General features: G+C 31.7%; 2 protein-coding genes across 2 annotated transcripts; one reads left to right on the top strand and one right to left on the bottom strand.

Moving 5' to 3' along the window:
* Positions 1 to 1,973: 1,973 nt before the first annotated feature.
* LOC145316508 (uncharacterized) lies at positions 1,974 to 3,840 on the bottom strand. Its single transcript, XM_080157081.1, has 3 exons — positions 3,060 to 3,840; positions 2,716 to 2,882; positions 1,974 to 2,319 (listed from the first exon to the last, which is right to left on the bottom strand). Exons 1-3 carry the CDS (start codon positions 3,633 to 3,635, stop codon positions 2,136 to 2,138), a joined length of 927 nt encoding a protein of 308 aa, XP_080013207.1. The 5' UTR covers positions 3,636 to 3,840; the 3' UTR covers positions 1,974 to 2,135.
* A 7,994-nt stretch (positions 3,841 to 11,834) lies between these two features.
* On the top strand, positions 11,835 to 21,342 carry Cdc42 (Cell division cycle 42). The gene is made up of 5 exons (XM_080157082.1): positions 11,835 to 13,726; positions 14,095 to 14,184; positions 14,466 to 14,748; positions 17,036 to 17,160; positions 19,616 to 21,342. Exons 1-5 carry the CDS (start codon positions 13,712 to 13,714, stop codon positions 19,676 to 19,678), a joined length of 576 nt encoding a protein of 191 aa, XP_080013208.1. The 5' UTR covers positions 11,835 to 13,711; the 3' UTR covers positions 19,679 to 21,342.
* Positions 21,343 to 22,933: the final 1,591 nt, after the last annotated feature.

Consider the following 22,933-nt stretch of genomic DNA (forward strand, 5'->3'; position numbering starts at 1 on the left):
GTTCTCCTCAACAGGGTAGCTTCTCTTAGGTCCCGGGAAGGTTTATAACTATTTTGGGGGAGGGTACAACAACCTTCCCTAGAGTAATCGCCCCTAGTAAAAAATCAGCCCCCTTTTTTTGTAAACTAAATTTTAAAAATGGGTTTTGGGATTCAACTCCTCCATTCTGAAGTGCCCCTAGGGGCGTAGCCGCTAGTAATATATATATTCTAGTAATGAAGAATTTTGTAACTTCATTTTATTCCATTAAAAACGTCTTATTTCGTTTCCTTATGCTACAATTAATATTTTTTATCGATCGATATTCCATAAATCACTAAAGAATCCTCGAAAAGTAAGCTAAAAGAGTTAGAATATTGGGAAAATTCGAAGAATTCGAGAAGTATTTAGGAACCAATCGAAATGAAACGAAGAAATTCGTGAGAGTGTTCGGATATGAATAGACCAGTTCGAAATCGAAAGATTAATAAATTCGATGGTAGGTAGCTATTATAAAAATCTTTTTTCTTTTAAAAAAGAATTATTTTTAAATAATCTGAAAAAATACTGAAATAAATAACTAATATGAAATTAAAAAATCTTGTTTTATTAAAGAATCTTAATGAAAAGACATAATATGTAAAAAATAATACAAATTATATAATGACTTAGTTAGGCAGAGTCACGATGAAAGTCTGCGAAGATTCGATGGCTAAGAATTCCTCGCCATTGGCTCTAACCTCCGGAACTTCTTGTGGGAGCGGGTAACCTTCGTTGTTGAGAGGGCATCCTTGGGGGTCTAGATAGCCCGAAGCTAACAAAATTTGGAAAATAAGGGCGCGGTTCAGAGAGGCTGAATGGGCGGAGGACCAAGAAGGTGTCGTCCGTGAAGTGATGGAATTGGAGGCCTGGTCTGTGAGAGCTGCTAAGGACCTGGGGACTGCTGTGCTCGAGGATTTTAGCATAATTTTTGAAAATATTTCAACTAGCGTTGTGTCGTCAATAGCTCGATAATGTTGAGCTGTAGCTATGGAGCGCCATCGGCCTAAGACTCGGATATGATCATCGCTCATACCTAATCTAAAAGCCGATGACACTCCTAAGCTTTTTGCGGATTTAGATGTAATTTTATGCTTAAAGGGCGAATATAGGTTCGATATGATATGAGCTTATATGAAAGGTGCCATTTCATACTTTTAGAATATCTATGCCAAATTTAAAAATTCAAAAAAATCCTTAAGTAGATTTTGCAATTTTCTGTTTCAATTGAACATATGATAAATGAGATTGACGACAAACGGTTTATTTTAGCCCTTTACAAGACTTTTTTTTGACTATTTTGCTTAAGTTTGATTGACTATTACAATGGCACGCATCTTAAATGATAATTTAAATGTTTATTAATTTAGATTATATACTCTTTAATTCAATTTTTAAAAAGCGTAGAAATAATTTGCGTAAAAGTTTTGACTAGGGTAAATAATACGTCTTAAAGTTTATTTTCTGTACAAAGATCATTGGTTGATTCTGGAAAATATAAAAACCCTGATGTACGCAATTTTAACACACACACACACGAACCTTAAAAAAACAGGGATTTGAAATCATTCTTCCTCCAAGAAAATTTTATCAATTATTTTTTTTTTACTTTTTACATTATTTGATGTTTTTTTTAACTTTTAAATATTTTACTTTATATAATTTGTATTAAGGTAGAAGATGGGTATATTTACCCCTGATTAATTGGTTTCCACGTTATTACGACTATCCTTTAACGAAAGCTTTTTAATTCAACCTTGCTACGAAGCCTTGTGTGATGCTAGGGTAATTGAGTTCTTAGGGAACCACACTTATTAAATAATATTATCTTGAGTTAGAAAGGTTTAAAGCTATAAACAGACTTATACAATTAGATATGTCAATATCCTTAAGTTATTTATAATCTATATAATGGCACCTTTGAAATAAGCTCATATTATATCAAACCTATATTCGCCCTTTAAGTCCTAGATTACTATAAATTAAATTGACATCCTTCATTAAGGTAGAAGCTGAAATGGCGTAACGTCCATCTGCAACTAGGATTCTAAAAATAATTACTAATAAAAAATGTGAAAAAATAAAAAAGGTAAAAGAAATGTGTGAATTTATTATGCTTAAAAAACTCGCCTAGAAGATTTCGAAGTGGTGCCGTTGCCTGTGCGTGGCAGAAGGTAGCTGGTATCTAAGCAGGATGAATCTGATGAATATAACCGGAGCCTGTTATAATAGAGGACTAGTAGTGAATAAAGACAGTACTCTGATCCGTTGAAAATAACATAACTGGTGGAACCCTCGAATCTAAAAAAATGAAATAATGTTTATATCTTTGTATAAAAAGATTTAAACAAATGATGTTCTAGATGAGGTAAAAAGTTGAAAAAAGATAAATCTTAAAAAATTTTTTAGACTTCGTGGAAATTAAGTAGAGTAAAATTATAATTAGGAAAAGGTTTCCGTGGTAAAAAACTTTCAAAATTTCTAAAGTATATAAGATGGTAATTAAACGATAACTAGAAAAAAATTTTTTGTAACCGTAATTTGAATTTTAACGAAGAAATTAAAACTAATAAGGTAGAAAAGAAATTTTGTATAAAAATTTGAAATTAAAAAATTTGAAATTAAAATCAAAATTATCTGGGAAAGGTATAAAAAATTTTAAAGAAAAAATTTCTTGTCAATATTAAAATTAAGTACCTAGGGTCAGTTTTAGAAGATCTGAAGGTTATGGACATCGCGGGAGTATCTCCTAGTGTAGTAACTGCTAGATCACAAGCCTTCAGACGCAGCAGGTCGGAGATGCGGGCACACAGGCTGTATTGTAAGTGTTGTGCCACGATCGCTCGGAGGGTTACAATTGGAATCTTAAGAATAAATAAGATTTCTATTAGAAAACAATATTAATGTGAGGTGAAAGAATAAAAAAGTGTAAACCCCGTATATTGAAATTAGTTTGGTCCGAAATTTTCTAAGATCTATAGTAAAAAATTTGAGAAAATTTTATTCGAAGAAGGATTTATGAGCTGTGTAAAACTGATTACCTGGTCTGGATCCTTTAAAAAAGGTGTCACATGTTTATCAATAGCCATGGTCAGATATTGAATGGGCAGTTTGGGCGCTTTCTTGGTTAGAGGCTGTTCTGCTGAGGCTCGTCTCGTGATACCTTGGTACATCCTCTCTATTTGGGGGGTCCAGGGGGATTTAATATCCAATGCGGAGGCGAGGAAGTCTATGGCGCCTGCCAGTCCGACTACGGCGGATTTTTTAGCTGCGGAGTCCTCTAGAAATTCTATGTAAGCGGCTAACTCTTTCTTTGAGAAATTTAATAGAGTCTTATTTCTATTTCCGCAAAAAATTTCAAAACGTCGTAAAGTACGGTTGTGAAGTAATTGTGTGGACTTAGTTCTTGATGACGCGGTTAGTTTTATGTGACGTTTCCTTCTTTCCGTAAGGTTGTATTTCTCTAAAACTGAAGGAAAATAGAGGGGGCCTCTCTTCTCTAGAGGTCTATTGTCTTTAATGGTTTGTAAAGAAGCATTAAACTTATGATAATTAACGGTAGAGTGTTTGAAAGATGTTCTCATTTTAAGATGCTGAAAAAATTTTGTACAGTTCATTAAAAAATATATTAATTAAAATTGAGGTAAAGGAATTGCATATTCTTTACCGGTGTGAATCAATAAGGCGAGAGTTTTAAACGTCTTGTGGCCATTGAAAAAATTATTTGGCGGAGAAGCAATATAGTAAGGATCCCAAAGAAGAAAATTTTTGACAAAAGAATTAAAATAAGATCCTTTAACGATACAATTCCAAAAGGGGTACGTTGGCCATGTGGGCAAAACTACTACTGCTGTTATATCATCATACAATTTTAATTTATTAAAAACACGAGAAAGTAGAGAAATTGGGGGGTGGATGTAGTAACATTCTGAACTAGTCAGGGAAACTGTAAAAAAGTCAATATCGACACAATTAAGTTGAGGGAAAGGGGAAATAAATTTCTCTACTTTGCAATTTTTGGATGTTGCGAAACAGTCAATTGAAAATTTGATAGAAAAATAATTTTGAAGAAATTGAAAATCATCTAAACTAATTCCAAATTCATTAGAAGATTTAAAAAGTTTAGAGCCTAAATCTGCTAAAGTAATGAGTGAGCTGTCTCGGGGCATCCACTTAGGTAAGATACGAATTGCGTATTGGAATTCCAAGAGTTTTAATTGGATTAACAATTTTTGAATTACTAAATTACGCCTTCCAATACGCAAAAAAGAATAAAGGCACATACTATCTGTTATCCAAATAACCAATTGTCCTTTAAGAGTAGCAAAATAATTGCTGTAGTGGTCAAAAGCTTTTATAATGCTTAAAAGTTCTCTATGGCCTGAAGATAATTCAGCCTCTTGTGGAGTAAATAAATAATCAGAAACAATTTTACAATCTCCAGCTTTGAAGGAAAAGGCTGAATGGTCGGAAGCGTCCGACACGAAAATATTACAATGTTTGTTTAAATCATTAGGATCAATGTTGTCAATTAAAAAAGAAATTTGATGGGGGGACAAAACTTCTATTGTTTTTGATTCAGTGCAAATGGGTTGTCCGTTTAAAGAAACAAAATGTTCTTTACAGAGGGACAATTCTTGAAACATGTCTGCATTAACAAACAAAGATCCTTTCCAACCGTACTGTGAGGTGTAAACACCTAAAGCATGGTTAGAATTTCTAGCTATTACACGAATAAAATCTCCATGACTAAAATATGCGTGACATAATTTGCCTAAAAAGGAGGCTAAAATTTTAACATCTACAGGGTCATTTGAGTCAAAAGCAAGTAAAATTTTTTCAATTAGAAATAAAACTTTTTGAATTTTTATGATAGGAAGAGAAATTATCATTTTACTACTATCGAGAATAAAACCTAAATATTGAATGCGTCGGACAGGTTCTAATTGACATTTAGAAAGTTGGAAATGCCAACCTGCACATAGTAAAACTGATAATACAAAATATGTACTGAGAAGACATTTAAAATAATTTAATTCGACAGTCAAACCGTCATCAATATAGACACGAATGTCTATATTGTGACGATGACAAAAATGTTTGACTGGACGGATCAAGGCATCTACTAAATAAACGGCTGAGGCAACCCCGAAGGGAAGCCTGAGATATTTATAAAAAGAATAAGAACTGTCAGCATTCTTGTAACAAAAACCAAAAAATTCGGTAACAGCGGGATCTAGATGTACTTGGTGGTACATACCTCGCAAGTCCCAAGATGTAAAAAATACATCCTGAGAAATGCGAGGCAGTACTGTCTTAATGTCGTTTAAGGAGACGTTTTCAGGCTGGAGAAGTAGATTAATATGGCGTGATAAATCAATGCACAATCTAAAAGCAGGAAAATTCTTCGAAAAATGGAAAAGGGATATTTATTAAAAAATTGAAAAAACTTAAGGAAAAAATATTTCAAGGGGCAAAGAAAAAGAATGAAAAAGAAAAAAGAGTTTTTAAAAAAGAAACATAGAAACTTAGGGGAATCAAAAAAGGGATGTAAAAAATAAAGAAGAAAGAAAATGAAAATATAATTTTATGTTTCGAAGAATTTTCCTGAGTTTAGTTGTGTTAGTTAAACTACATGTTCTACTAGCTACCGTAAGAGGCGAACAACAATAAGGCTGATGATCAATTTGAGCAACAATACCTTTGTCTAACAAGGATTGAATTTCTTGATAAACAAATTCGGGATTGCGAACAGCGCTATTGTTGTTTTTCTCGAAATACGGTAACACAGGAGATGTAAAAACTTAAAAATTAAAAGATAGATTATGGAGAATAATTGTAAAAATTTTGTTTAACAAAAGTAGAAATAAGTAAGCATAAAAAGAATTATTCTCGATAATCTACCTGGTTGATATCCAAAAGTAAGAGTTTGTAAAACAAAAGGTGGAGCTTTAAGAACATTTTTATAAAAATTGATTGCTGTAAGCGAATGAATAGAATAGGCTGGAGAATAACTAGATAAAAATTCTGCTTGAATGTCATATAAACGTTTATAATGATCATAATCTTCTGTAAAACAGAAATTTGTTAAAGAAGAAATATGAAAATTTGGAATATCTGAGGTAGGTATTGGTAAATTTAGATCTTGAATAGTGTAAAGAGGATTAGACTTATGATTTAGAGTTAGCGGAAGGACAGTCTTCGATTTTATGTCCTTCGCCGTTACAACCGTGGCAGCGAAGAACTCCTCGACCTCGTCCTCTGGATCCTCTGCCCCTCTGAGGGTTTGAGCCTCCATTGTGGTTAAACCGGCCGTTAGAGAAGCCACCACGTGCTCCTCGGCCAAAGTTTCCTTGAAAGTCAGGTAACGAATCAGAGATGCGCTGCTGTTGCGAGGTGAGATAGCGCCTGTTACCTGCTAGAGCTACTCGGTTGGCGTGGCTAATGTTTTTAGAAAAGGCCAGTTCAATGTAGCCTATTGAACTTTCAGCTACCTAGATAAAAAGAAAATATTGATAAAATTATTATAAAATATAATAATAACTGTCGTATTAAAAGAAGTTTCCGTAGAAAAAGATTTTTGAAATGAAATTGAAAAAACTAAACTTCAATTGGAACGAAAGAATAGTTATTTCTCGCATTTTATTATAAATGTCTTTCTGTGGTGCACGAGCCAATAAAATTGGTTCTAATCTATACTTGCGCATCCTTAGATATGATTTTAATACTAAACATAGTTTTTTGTAGGATGAGAACTGATTTCTATCTACCGGATTCAAAAATAAAAAACGAGAAAATGAATGACACAGTTTTGATTATGTAAGACGAAAAAAAAAAGAAAAGAAATTTTGAAATTCTTGCCTTTATTGCTTGATAACAGGCTTGTAACGACTGCTGCAAGTCGTATAAGAGGCTCTTGGGGGCCTTCAACGCTACAAGGCGCTTCGCAGCGTCCTCGACGTAATTCTTAGAACGACAGGTGTCTCTTATAACACATTTTAAAAATGTGAGAGAGACATCGTTGTTTTCATCCAAAGACTGAATAGAAAAAACTATGTAAGATTCCTAAGAAAAGATTTAATTATAAGAAAGATAACGTGGATAAAATAACAAAAAACTAATATTCCAAAAAAAATAAATTTGAAAAAACGTTGAATAGAGAAAAATTTATAATAAATTTTAGAAAAAAATACCCTTAACCCAATGTAACTACCCTTTTTTGTTGAAAAATGGACTAATTAACCCCTACATATATTAAAAAATATATGATTGATAAAAATTTTAAAATTTTTCTTACGTTGAGATGTTCGAATAAGCATTCCCGCTCGGCGTGAATGTCTGCAGAAGTCATTCCTATCCACGCTGGTGGGTCTGATAAGATTTCTGCTGCTCGTCGGAGGCGACGTTGAGCTTTCCGACCACCTACTAGTTGGCTGCCGCTGTCTGAATCAGACGAGTGTCGCTTTCCTTTCTTCTTTTTCTTCTTCTTTCCTACAGAAAGAAAATATATGAAGAAATATTTATCCGAAGAATAAATGTCAAAAATTTAGTCAATGCTTATAGAAATAAGGTGTTAAGAAATTTATAATTTAAATTAAACAGTATTTAAAATAAATTTCTGTGATAATATCTTTAAGATTTAAAGAGTTCATGAAAATGATTGTATAAGATAAAGGATTTTGTCTAATTAAAATACCTTTTCTCTTTCTCTTCGGTTCATCTGATTCCGTAGAACTTGAAGATGAGGAAAATGAACTAGATGAAGAGGAACTACTTGGGTAGCGTTTCTTCTTTTTAGACTTCTTGCGTTTGGGGGAAAAATCATCTAAAGAAAAAATAAAAATTTGTTTAAATGTAATAAAGTAGAAAAAAGGCTTATAAGTGTGAAAAAGAGAAAAAATAAAGGGAGGAAAAAATTAGAGTTTCTAAAAGGAAATTTATGGGGGTAAAAAATTGTCAAGAAGAAGAAAAAATTATTGAACTCAACAAAAAATCAAAATTTGAATCAAATCATTGATTTTCTAAAGTATTAAGTTTACCTGAAGACACTGAATCATGTCTAACAGGCATCTTGACTCTTTCAGATTCAATAATTGGAGCTGCAGACACCAATGGTTGCGCTAAAGCTGCAGACTCTTGAGGTCGCGCTGACATTTTTGGCGGCTGATGCATTTGCGGCACAAAACCTATCCCCGGCAAATATGAACCGGCTTGAGGGAGGTTATTGAGCCCTAAAGGATCTTTAGGATCTTTAGGGATAATAGTTTGCGAAGCCGATGAAGGGCCTGGAGCTACAAACGTAGAGGGAGCTGAGGCAGTTAATGGAACCGAATAGGTTCTCGATAAATTTATGGTAGAAGTCACTGTGGAAGGTGCGGGGGGGGGGGGATTATCCTCATCTGAAGAAATTTGCGAATGTCCTGTAGGAACAGGCATTTTAATTCTGAAGATGAAAAATAAAAGTGAAAAGATTTGAAAACAATATAAAGCAAAACATTTATGAAAATCATGCAAATTCAAAAATACATGCGGTAAATTTAACAATTTTTTAAAAAAAAAAAAAAAAATTTAAAATGGAAGAAAATGAAAAATAATTTAGAAATTGTTGTATTGAAATTTTGAAAAATTAAGAAATTTTGTTATTAAAAAGAAAAAGAAAATTATTCATCAAGAAGACATAAGATATTGTTGCGAATTTCGGCTTCAAATTCTTTAAATGTACGGCCAAACTCATCATAAACAGATTTAGCAGTGAAAAAACAGTCGTCGAATTCATGGTTATAATGATCTAATTGATCACGAAGAATGTACACACGATTAATCATTCCTCGGACTGTTAGATGTTTGTTTGTGGCACTATGAAACGTTAAATAAAAATCGAGACAAAAAGTTAATCTCTCCTTAAGTTCACGAAGTTTACAGAAATATAGTGTCCTGACATTCCGTAGTTTGTAATACTCAAAAGGAGTCATGATCACAAAGAATTGAAAAACGATGATCTGAAAGAAAATGTAGATACATAAATAACTTAATATGTCAAAATTGAAAGAATAAATATTAATGTAAAAAATACAAAAAATTAGAAGCAAAAAACTTTCAATAATGAATGAAAATAATATGAAAAAAGGGGTTAGGGAGGGTGGGTGAGAACGTATTTAAAAAGCGATGTAAAGAGAGAGTACTAACTCTATCGGTGAATTGAAACGAATGAGAATATGAAAAACGTTTTGATTTAAAGTAAGTTTTAGGAGATTTCAACTCGTGTGACGGCAGGTTATAGAAACGTGTCTGAAGCGCAATTTTCGAGAATGCTCCGTAATTTATTGCAATCGATCAATAAAATAATATCAAATTTCTCTTAATTCAACAAAAAATGGCCATTTTGTAACTTCATTTTATTCCATTAAAAACATCTTATTTCGTTTCCTTATGCTACAATTAATATTTTTTATCGATCGATATTCCATAAATCACTAAAGAATCCTCGAAAAGTAAGCTAAAAGAGTTAGAATATTGGGAAAATTCGAAGAATTCGAGAAGTATTTAGGAACCAATCTCCATTTACTATTGAAATTCTCCCGAATAATCCCAAATGCAAATAAAAATCCCCAAATGAAAATAGTAAATAATGTAAATACGTTGAAAAAATAATATATATAATTCACTAAAAAACTAAAACTTACTGTTGAAAACGTATTTAAAAAGCGATGTAAAGAGAGAGTACTAACTCTATCGGTGAATTGAAACGAATGAGAATATGAAAAACGTTTTGATTTAAAGTAAGTTTTAGGAGATTTCAACTCGTGTGACGGCAGGTTATAGAAACGTGTCTGAAGCGCAATTTTCGAGAATGCTCCGTAATTTATTGCAATCGATCAATAAAATAATATCAAATTTCTCTTAATTCAACAAAAAATGGCCATTCTCAAGCGCAGTTAAAAATCATGTAATTGCACAGCACAATCAAGACTTCGAGACAATGGTCGTTCATTTAAATGGTTGGATGTCTTCACTCGTTTGAATTTGAATGTTGTTCATAGACGGGTCTTCCTTGAAGTTTGATCACTATCAGGCTTAGTTGGAAATGAAATTTGTCAAATCCTTTTAAAAGTAACAGGATCTGTGTCTGTTTGTCTTCCGTAGGATCTCGCTAAATGTTGAACAGATATTGTTCACCTTTACAGTGTAGCTTCTCATAGGTCCTGGGAAGGTTTATTACTATTTTTGGGGAGGGTACAACCACCAATAGAGAAAGATCACCCCCCCTACCTAATTTCTTAAGAAAATTCGGGTCATATGTGAAGGAAACAAAGTTGCGGGTTACGTCATATTTTCACAGTAGCTTTTCTCCTATTTCTCAGTTTGAATTTTTTATCTGAGGATTTGAAATAAGTCTTCTTAATTGTTGGACCATGGGGTTGTTAACTAAACATGGCCTGCTCTGCTTGCTTGGTCAGCATAAGAGCCACCCCTATGATAAGTCCTAGATCCTCATTCATATGGCCTGAATATTAATAAAGTATTTTCAAGCCAGAATGATGTTTAAACTCTCCATTATTTATTTATCCACCTTGATTCGGTGACAGCCAGGATATCAACCTTGGCTTTTAGCATTTCTTGGCAAATGTTTACTGTCTGGCCTGACTTTTACATTGTCCGAACATTCCAGGTGCATATTTTTGCTGGTCTGCGGGAATTCAGAATCATCCGTCTGACTGGTTCTTTAGCTGTTTCCCAGTCAAACATCATAATCTCTACTTGGTTCCTGAGTCCAAAGTTAAATTGATCTTTACTTTGTGCGGATTGAACGTGAGCAGGTTTTTTTTCTTAGGAAGGATTGTTAGCCCTACCCAAACCCCCTGAACTGGGGGAAGTGACCAGAATTCAGTCTGGCATCTACCCTAGGAACTTTCCAGCACAGTAGGACTTTTCTGGTGTGGCTGCTATAAGGATCATTGCACGGTGCAGGATGGACGGCGTGCATTTATCTGATATCCCATCCCAATTTTGACAGTGGGTAAAAAATACTGCCAAAATTACAGCAAATAATCGAAATTGACAATAACACAATTCTAGTCAAAAACACAATTGATAGTACTTTTGCTAGTCGTTGAAGTGGCAGCATCCCGCTGACTAAGTTAGATATAGTTTGAATTTACATTTGTTTATAAATAAAATAATATAAGAAAATGGATTTTGAGAACTCCGCCAACTTAAAAAAAATCCAGTTAAATTTAACATTTTCATTCTTATAATAATGATTATTATTTTTTCCTTATTCCAAACGGACAGGTCGTATTCTTCGAGTCTAGATATTGCAACTTTAAACATGCGCAGAACAGAAGAGGTAAACATGCGCAGGGCTCCAGTAAATGCGCAAATTGTTTTAAGCAAATTACTTATGGTATTTTTTTGAAGGTAAAACGCCTTTTTAAAATATTAAAATGTAATTTTAGTAAAGATAATAAAGGGAATTATAAATAATTTATGGACTTTATAATATATTAATGTTTGTTGCGTATGCGCTTAGTGTACATCTGTTGTTGACGCATGCGTATAGAGTTCAGTGTTACCAGATAAACTTACAACAATTATTTATATCAATTGAAATAATATAACACAAAAAAAATATTTATTTATAGATACTCATATATTAAATTGAAAGAATAGTAAAATCATCAATCATTGAAATGTATATAAAAATATGTTTTAATGTATATTAACACTTACTAAAATAAATATTTTTTCTGTTGACACTGTTTCCTTGTATCTCCTATCAAAAGTATGGCTGACACGCCCGAGTTTACACTGTGTTGATAAGTGATGCACTATTGAAATTTTATCAAACGTATTTATATCTTTTGTATTTATCGAATAACAAATAAGTTGTTGTAATTCTATGTTATTTAAGTTAAAAATATTAACAATTAAACCAACACGGTATGTATTTAACCAAATTTGGTCAAGCGTTAGATGAGTCATATTTTTTATTAGCAATTTTTAATTCATATTTATAAAATTTTGATGTCAATGTAAATGAATTTATCATGTTAAGGATATAATATTTCTTCAAGTTTTTATGAATCCTTTATAATGTTTGCAAAGCTGATTTTTTAAATATGTGCTACTTCCTATTATAAAAAGTAGTAAGCGTTTTTTGTCTGTCCCGAAGGATCTCGCTAACCGCTGAACCGATATTGTTCTCCTTTACAGTGAAGCTTTTGATAGGTCCTGGGAAGGTTTTAAACTATTTTTGGAGATGGTGTCTTCACCCCCTTCCCCTCGATCAAAATATATTTTTTAAAACTCTTTTGAAACTCAAATTTTAAATGTGATTAGGTCGACTTTTCTCTTTTCTAACAGTGCCCCTAGAGGATTCTAGGGGCGTAGCCGCTAGTATTCTTATATAGAAATAATACATACGTACACATCTTGAAATACGTTTTTGTAAACAAACTTTGACATGCTGGCCTTATTGTAAATGGTCATTTTTCTCCCTAATGGTCCGATTTCTTTATTTGTTTAAAGAATATTTTGTATATAAAGATTACCCTCTTCATAATTGCATAGGTATTACATTTTGAAAATTTTATAAAATCTTTGAGAAGGATCAACAGTAGATTTTATGTTATATCGATGAATTACTTTCTTTGATAAATATCTTGTTCGTAATATTACACTATTGATAAACTAAACAGTGATGACAAACCAGAATTAAAATAGAATAATCAAGTTAAGGAGGGCTTCATAACGACCTTGCAGTTTTCCTCTTTAAAAATATCCCTTCCACTTTTCCTAAGTACCTTACGTAATAATCAAACCAAATAGTTCAAAATGAATTATTACAGATTTTCTATCTTTAATTTTTTTTCTATTAGTTTGCATTTTTCATGAAATATTTAATAGGGATGACAATCCGTCAAATTTTTGGACCGAATTCGGATTCTTACAAGAATCCGTACAAAATGGAGGATTCTTGCAGATTCCGGATTCTTATTTTTGGCGTATTCCGGATTCTAGCAATATTTTAAAAGGCTTTTATTAAAAATTTAAGTGCTACACAGGTCCGAAAAATTAATGTTCTTGGTGTTCTCTATAATTCACTTCCGAGAATCGAAACAGATTTTAAAAGATATTGTTATGTATGATGATGATAATCTTTGCCTTCAAAAAGGGGGAGTTGAAAGAAAAGTTAAAATTAAAAAAGGGATTCCGGATTCGGATGCAGATTCCAAAATCGGCCAAAAATTGGGCGGATTCCGGATTCGGATTGCCAACCTGAAGGGGATTTCTTGTCTTTTTTTTTATAAATGTTGGCTCATCTCTTAAGCAATTCTCATTGGAATTGTTCTGCGTTAAAGTAATAGAATCACATTATTTATTGTTCTGTGAAAGAGGTCCAAGATGAATATGATTGTTTGTGTTTCTTACCTGACTTAATGCCGGCGTGTATCTTTTGTTTTCTAAATTGAATAGTAAAAAGGCCCAAAGCAAACGTGCCGTTAAATGATTATGGGGTTTATTGTTCTAATTCCAAAGATAAGATTTTAAACAATAATATAGAATAGCCTAAAGCATAAATTTGAAGATTCCTTAAAATAAAGAAGCCAATCGGTTTAAAGGTTATTGTTATTTATTATATTTCAGAAGAAAAAATATTAAAATAAAGAAGCTGTGATTTAATGACGTAAAAATGCAGACAATAAAGGTAATAAAGTTTTCATATAGAATTAACTTGAACATGATGTAAAAATTTAGTTTTTATATATGAGTTTGAATCTACTTTCTACAATATTTCTTGTAAACTGCCTAATTTCTATGGTTTGTTCAATATTCGGAATTCCGCGCATTTGTTTCATTGGGTGTTCAAAAGCAATGATATTGGTTCATAATTCACAGAAAATGCCCTCCATATATAAAATCCTGATTATGGTTATTAAGTTTACCTAATCCTTATTTGTAAACAGCGGATGTCTAAGTTTGGCTAGTTTTAGGTTAAATCGTCTTTACTTAAATAACTTGAATGATACTTTAATATGTAAAAGAACATCTAATAATTTAATTGTTTTTTTTTAGTGTGTAGTGGTGGGGGATGGAGCTGTCGGTAAAACTTGTCTTTTGATTTCATATACAACAAACAAATTTCCATCGGAGTATGTGCCAACAGTAAGTATCTTTGTTTATTGTTTCCAAATTCGAGTCTTGTATCAGACAGTGTCATACAGAAGACTTTGTAAGTTTGACATTTTTTTGTGATTCTTATAAATCTCAAATTAGAACCTTTAAATTAAATGCTAGTCATAATTTATCCTTCATTTTAGTTTCACATTCTTATTGGACATGTAATACCTATTTTATTTTACATGTAAAACAATATCAACTTAGCAGTTTAATTCAATTGTGTAGACATGATATAATGTTAATATTTAATATTTGTTTTACTTTAGGTTTTCGATAACTATGCAGTTACCGTTATGATAGGCGGTGAACCCTACACCCTAGGACTCTTTGATACCGCTGGACAGGAAGACTACGACAGGCTTCGTCCACTTTCCTATCCCCAGACTGATGTGTTCCTCGTCTGTTTCAGCGTAGTGTCCCCATCTTCATTTGAGAATGTAAAAGAGAAATGGGTTCCTGAGATAACACATCATTGTCAAAAAACTCCTTTTCTGTTGGTTGGCACCCAGATAGATTTAAGAGACGATGCCACAACAATCGAAAAATTAGGTAAGAATTACAAGTAAATTTTATTATAAACAAAAGAAAAATATTAGCCATAGAATGTTAGATTTAAATTTGACAAAATTATATAAAGAGATGATGATTCTGGCAAATATTTCTTTGTGAAAAACTTTCCTTTAATCCTTTTTCTGCAATTTATTGAACTTCTTCATCCTCACATCCCTTTGGTTACATCCCTAAGCTAGCTTATCCTAAGAACGTAGACTAGGCATTTTCAAGTTGAATTGAATAGCTAAATTACAGCCCCTGATAGAAAATAATGGGTTTTCACTTTTTTTATTTGCGTGTATGTTAAAGAGTCATTATCACTTTTTTTATTTGCTTAATCCTAAAGTAACAGGCCGTTGGACTGAAAAACCTTAGCACAGAGTGTCACAGCAAAATGTTTCATTGTCCTCTACATTATTATATGAGTACTAATTCAAGTTCTTTTGTCCACCTCGCGTAACATCGTTTTTAAAAAGATTATTTTTCTGTTTTCATAGTATAACAATCTATAATAACTACCAGATTTAAAGATATTACGCAATTACTGGTCTTGTTTTTAAAAGCCAGAACGGGGAATTACGCATAAATGAAATTTTCATACTATAGCATTATCATTGATTACGTAGTGTCTGTATATCTGTATTTAATTTTCATAATTCCTAGCCCCCCAAAAGTTCTGTTGCAATTAAGGAAAAATCCTCATTTTTAGTAGCGAAGCTACTCTATAATTCACTTTGTCCGTCAGTCAGTCCGTCAGTCAGTCAGTCCGTAACGCTATGGGGGAAATGAGATTTACTCAGCTCCTATAAAAGATAGAATGCTGAAATTTTTGACAACATTCCTATTAATAAGGAGCACAAATAACTTTAAAACATCAATGGCGGTCAGACCGCTTTTTAGCAGGTTTTAGGCTATTTTTGTATTTTTCACATTTTTCTCCATATCTTTGGTGTTTATGGTCCGATTTCCAAAATTTTTTCAGTTATAGATATCAAAATTAAATTTCCTGTCTTTTGAAGTAAACAACTATGACGGTCAGACTACCTTTAAACAGGTTTTAGGCTATTTTTGTATTTTTCACATTTTTCTCCATATGGTCCGATTTCCAAAACATTTTCAGTTATTGATATCAAAATTAAATTTCCTGTCGTTTAAAGAAAACAACCATGACAGTCAGACTGCCTTTTTGCAGGTTTTTGGCTATTTTTAATTTTTACTTTATTTTTCCATTTCTCTTATGTATATAGTCCGATTTTCCAAATTTTCAAAGTTAAGGATATAAAAATTAAATTTCCTGTCGTTTTAAGAATTTTTGGGCATTTTTTTTTGGGAATTTTTGGGCTTCGCTACTTATGGATGTTGTCATCCTTGTTACTTTACAAATGGGGGAAATACTGATGGGTAGGGGAAAACGAAATTAAACTAGTTAAAAATTATACACTCCTGTCCTTTACTACTAGCGGCTACGCCCCCTAGAGGCCTCTAGGGGCACTTGAGGAGGGGGGAGTCGAATCTGATAACCCAATTTCTTATTTTAGATTTTAAAAGAAAATTTTTTAAAAAATATTTGGGGGGTGGAAATTTTTTTTTGAGGGTGTTGTTGGGGGGGGGAGATTTTTCATTTTGGGGGGTTTGGGGTGTCCCACCCCCACAAAAATAGTTATAAACCTTCCCTGGACCTATGAGAATCTACCCTGTTAAGCAGAACCCGATCGGTTCAGCGGTTAGCGAGGTCCTTCGGTACAGACAAACAAACATCCTGTTACTTTAGTATAAGGATAATAAAAACTGAGATGCGTCGTCCTAGAGGTCATCCGTATATTCCTGGTGTCCTAGTGATTCAATTTAATATCACTTAAGTCTTGTTTAAGTCCGTTTACGATGCTGCAATTTAAATAGTTTAGTTTAAGTTGGCGACAATTGAGTCACTTCCTTTTATCGAATAACAATGCACAATAATAAAATATAGGTACGTCACATCAAAATATTACTTTCATATAATACGTTTGTTTAAGCATTGTCGAAAAATATTCTTATTTTCTCTTTACTAAGAGGTTTTGTCTCTAGCCTTTATGGTTTGAGCGTGTTTTATGTAAATAGGTTAAATCATGTTATTTATTTCTTGTAGTTATAAGCTACATAAAAAGTTTCAGTTAATTAGGATAAGATAACGAAATCTCTGTGCAAGTGTTAATTACACTTTCCTTGTTTAAAATATTTCCCAACGCCTTTTCTATAAAACATCTTGACTTAACAGATTTATAATTGTTTTTGTTTGTTTTAGCAAAGAACAAACAGAAACCATTGAGTTTGGAGATGGGTGAAAGATTAGCGAAGGAACTGAGAGCTGTTAAATATGTAGAATGTTCTGCTCTCACACAGAAGGGGCTGAAAAATGTATTTGATGAGGTAAAGTATTTATTATCTCGTAGCCGGTCATACTATTAGCACCTAAAGGACTAGGAAACCGTCTTCAGATAAATGACTGCGAAATTGATTGAAAACAAAGTACTTTAAAACATGAGATGTATTATTGGCAGTTTGTTTTATACTTTGTAATATCTTCTAGGTTTGTATTACTAAATGTTTCATACGTAAAAGTATCGGATTTCCTTATATTCCTTTTTAATATGTAGAAACGCTAGGGAGCAGAGTAGTTTTTACTTCTGTATAACACTTCTATTTTATTATTCTGTGCGTATAGACCATTCCATTTCGTTAGATGGTTCTATTTCAGTAATGTTTTGGTAGTTCTTAATTTCTCAACGAAAAAATTGTGTTGTAAAGCGGATTTGCAATCATTTTAAGTCCAGGGGAAAAAATATCTTGTGAGTAACTCCAACTAATTTGTATAGCGCTTTCAGGGGTGTATATTCTGCACAAGATTTATTTTTTTTCCCTGCTACAAAATTTTTATTTTTTTTCCCCCCTAGTTTTTTCTCGCCAAGAAGGGGGGAAAATGGAAAAATATTTAAAGAACTCTTTATTTTATCTCTCCTACCACACATTTTTTTTGGTTTTTTCACCAAGGAGGGGGGGGGGGAATGGAAAAAATGTTTTCAGTTTTCTTAATTTTTACATTTTTTTCCCCTCCAACCACTTATTTTTTATTCCCCCCCCCCCCTGAGCAGGGGATCCCATGTAGAATATACACCCCTGAGCGCTTTTCTATTAAATTTTTGTTTTTACCCTAAATCAGAACAGATACCATAATGAATTATGAAATTTACAAAAACCAAATTTTTATAGAGGGAACAAAATCATGTGGTAGTTTTTTCTCAAATTAAAAAAAATACTTTCACTTCATTTTACTTACCTTGTCCCTAACTTGCCCAGAACCAATACAAAGCCTTCAAGAAAAAATATATATTTTATTTATAAATAATTATATCATTTATTAAACACAAACAATGTTCACAGTGACCATAGCCGTGATAAAAATACAAGTTTGATAGAAATAGTCCACGGAGCCAGTTAGGAAAATATTCAGTTTTCCTATCCGCGGACAATCGTCGATAAAACCATATGATGATACAATTAATCCATTTTATCTGGTTCTGCTACATAAGTCATTGTATTTTTGTTACTTGATTCCTGCTCTTTTTTTTGCTTAAACAATAAACACAAATCTTTATCAATTCTTGGCCTTGGCCCACTACATGTAAAAAAATATGAATAATGCATTGAATGTTTAAATATATTAGGCTTTGTTGCATAATTGTATACATATTCTTATTTTTTTCGTGATTACTAGGCTTTTAATTTTTCTATTTGAATGTCTTATAGTACGAAAATGTGTTGATGCATTAGAAATGAATTATGACTTTTATATGGGCTACAACCAGATAAATCGTCCGCTAAACTTATTGATTTTCCATGCAGTAGTGAAAGAACTAGTTCTACTACACAATAAGTTTGATTTTTTGTAGCATTTTTTGCTGCGCATATTCATGTCCTAGTTTCTTTTGAAAACTTGGGATGACGCAATTTGCAATGTTTTACCTTTTCATATAAACTTTGTATTTTATGCATCCAGTTTTAAACTTGTTTTCCTGAAATTCTGCATTTATATTATTATGCAACAACTGAGGACTGACAACTTTTTTTACGCATTTCATACAATATTTTTAGTTCTCTGAATTTTTTTGTGTTGCCGTTTTTCTAATATTTCATGAAGACCTGTTATTAAATTAGTCTTAATCTTTATCTTAAAGGGTCGTTTATAATTTTCCTTTGATAGTGAAATGAAAATTATGGTATTAATTTTTGGTGTTTTTTTCATGTAGAATTTTATTCTATTTTTTCTTAAAAATTCCTATAATTTGATAGAATACATGATTTTTCAATATCGTCTAGATCCGGTTTTAATCCAGCGGAAATGATTAAGAGCCATTCTAGAAATGGTTGTACCAAATTTTATTTTATTAACATGGCTACTCAAATATTTATAATGAGTAAGTGAATGCTGTTTATAATACTAGCGGCTTCGCCCCTAGCCTCTAGGGGCTTTGCCCCAAGAGATGACAACAAAAAAAATAAGAAGAACTAAAGAAACTTTCTACAAAAGAAATTTCTACAAAAGAAATCTTCTACAAAAGAATTCTTCTACAAAAGAATTCTTCTACAAAAAAAAAAAAAAAAATGGGGGGGATTTTTTGTTTTTGGGGGGGTTGGGGGTGTCCCACCCCCCAAGAAAATAGCTTAAAACCACCACAGGACCAATAGGTATATACCCTGAAGAGTAGAATCCAATCGGTTCAGCGGTTACCGAGATCTTAAGGGATGGACGGACAGACGGACAGACATCGTTCTACTTTGTATTATAGATATTTTAGTTTTATATTTAAAAATTTATTTGTTTTAGGCAATCCTAGCTGCGTTAGAGCCACCAGAGCCTGTGAAGCGAAGAAAATGTACTCTGCTATAAAGTAGAAGAGAACAGCTGAGATGACCAATTTTTTCATATCAGCAGCAGCAAATTATAATCTGCTCGTCGTCCTTTTTTCATCCACCGTAATCATACATAATTCCCGCATCTTTTATTCATATCCTGCGTCATCTTTTCAATCTTAAAATTGTATTTGCCCTAAAAGTAAAATTGTAAAAAAAAACCTTAGGTTTATTGAATTAACTGTTTGTAAGATGACATAAGATTGTCATTAAACCTTATTCCCATGAATTTCTTATCATAACCACAAATATTACTAAAAACCATTTATGTAATTGTTACATATAATAAGATTATAAATATAAAATATATCTTCCTATACTTGGTGATCTAACATAATTCTTTAAAACTGAAAATTGCTTTCCATAGAGGCCATTGAGCAAAAAATATTTATAATTAAATTAGATTTTTTATAAAAATGCTTAATTAACCCATATCTGTGACCTTTCTTGTTTTTGTCCTAATCAAATGTTTTATATTTCTTAAATTTAAAAGAATATTTTTTCATTAATATTGAACAAAAAGTTTTTGATAATTTTACTGGACATAAAACAGGAGAAAATAAATCAAATCTTTTTGATAATTTAAAAAGTAGAATTTAATTCATGAAATGGTTATTTGAACTTCTTTTTTTTATTTAAACTATTTGTTTTTGCTTATTTCCTGAGAGAATATTGTTAGTTTTTTTTATTGAGATGAATTTAGAATTTAAAATAAACTTTTGATTGATTTTTTACTTTAGTTTGTAGTCTAAAAATGATTTATTTTCATCTCATGATAATTTTAAAATCCAAAATTCTCGCATGTTGTAACGTTTTTATATATTTAAAGTGTTTTTGTTATTAATTTAACATATATATGTTATTAAAATACATTAAATCATTGGTAGATGTGTCAAGAAATATTCAAATATTATTATTTTAATAAAATTAAGATAAGACAAAGTAATGTATAATTAGTTGAATTCAATAAAATAGTGTTTAGCAGTGACAATGTATTAAACATTTATCATATTTTAAAATCTTATCTTAATTTTATTTAAAAATGTATTGAAAAATATAAATTGTTAGTCAAGTCTCCTGCACTTCCTTAACATTTTTAAAAATCCCTTTCAAATATCAATCATTACAAAAAGTAATGATATTTTGATAAAATCCATTTTTTATTCCTTACTTATTTGGCCTTTTAATTGCAAGACTTTTGTTTTTATTTAATTCTTATCGGCACCTGAATTTCTGAGGATAGGGTTTTGGCACCTTAAAAGTATTTTGCCTTTTCAGCTATTTTTACTTCAATAAAAAATTTTCTTTAGAAACTGTCATGATACTGTTAAATGTAATAATGAATCAATGAAAAAATGGTACATTTTGCCATAACTATTTTCAAGATTGGAGGTAAAATTATTTTTCTTGATGCCAAAACTCCACTTTTTATCCACCCTCCCATCATTATCCTTTCTAATTGACCTCCCCCTGTCAATTTTTATCCTTTTCTGTACAAAATTTGATGTACAAGGAGGAAAATGTCTATTTTCCAAATTTTATACTAAAAAGTTAAACGTATTTTTCATAATAGAATGTATCATATATTGTAATTGGCAAAAATTGCATTTTATGAAAAATATATTATTTGACATTGATAAATTGATAATTTTAGATTTTAAGTCACACAAGGCATGAAGTAATCGCGTACGGAAGTGAGATGTCAAACCCACCTTGATATAGGAATTACCTTCCCCTTTTTCACTCCAGAAATTTGTACTATTTGTAACTACAGGTTGTTTATAGAAACTTTTGGCGTGATCCTCTTTATCCCCCCCCCCCCCCCCCCCACAGAACAATTATTTTAGGTTAGGCTAGGGGGCCGAGCGCTGCGGCTAGGGAACTCAAATTTTCAAAATTGAAAAATATTTTTCTAACAGGATATTACCAAACTTTTATTAGAAGATTCATCATAAGAACTTGATCAAGTAAAATGGGGATCTTCAGACAGATTATCATGTACTCTAAATAAGTGAAACTTTTAGCTGGCTAAGATAACGATCCCCTCCTACTCTATGGACGAACTGACAAATAAATGACAGTGAAATAGCAACCTAAATTGGCAATTGTTCCCCTGTCAACATCGACCATTAGAGTAATCCTTCTAATGCTCATTCAGGGACAACTATCAATAAGCTCCATCAATTTGGACTATCCTAGAAGATTATGGTTTTTATCTAGTTCTAAAAATAGGCTCAAATTGATCATGTAATCAGAAATTAGGGTTTCTGAAACTTTAAATCAACTGTCAAATCATATATATTTCTAAATGTCGTCTTCTATATCGTAATTTTTAAAAATATTTGGAGTCTAGACTTCCAAACTTTTAAATTCATAGTAGGGCTCGGAAATTCAATGTGTAAAGTAATATTTCAAATATTCTAAAAATCTTTTATCTTCTATTTTAAATGATTCTTTCAGAAGAAAGGTCATTTCTAATTCATTTTATCCATCATTTAAAGAAAAATTTCCGATCGTTATGAATACTTGTTGTTTACTGAGATTTGGGTCTAGACATGACAATTTAATTTCCCGCTGTGGAGTTAGCCAAAGCTTCCAACATGGCTACCCCTCTAGGACCAACAGCCCCCCAATTACAAACATGTAAACAAAGGAAGAAATTGCAATTTTTCAACTTTTCTGCTCTTTACTTGGTTAAAAGTGAAATTTACGTAGTGAAATTGATGAAAATCCCACAATTTGGCAATATTTAAGTATATTTTTATGAATTTAATAAGCTTTATCTTCTAAAATTTATACGAATGTTCTGATCATTTATGCTAAAAAGTAGATTTCTTTTTAACTTATTCATTTTTATGTTTTAATAAACAATACTATTATTTTATTTGTATGCCATTGGTATAGAAATGTAGATATTTAGATGTAAATTTCATCCATCCAACAACTGGGAGGCATTTTTTAATGAATTTCGTTTTTACTATTAATCATGTTACTTTTTATTCAACAATTAATCCAGGCAAATACTAAGTAGGTATATAGGCTAAAACTAATCACTTTATTACATATTTGCTCCAAAAATTAAACTGCAATAATAACCAAAGAATATATCTTTGATGAACTGCAGAATTTGAGTGAGATATGGAAAGATGATTGCATTAGCTTGAAAGCCCTAGCTATATAAGTTCTAGTTCTCAGCATAATATTTAGAGTTACTAAATGAGGGATAAACTAT

The sequence above is a fragment of the Acartia tonsa genome, chromosome 4 (assembly GCF_053477335.1).
Source record: "Acartia tonsa isolate MP-2025a chromosome 4, ASM5347733v1, whole genome shotgun sequence".
Lineage (NCBI taxonomy): Eukaryota > Metazoa > Arthropoda > Copepoda > Calanoida > Acartiidae > Acartia > Acartia tonsa.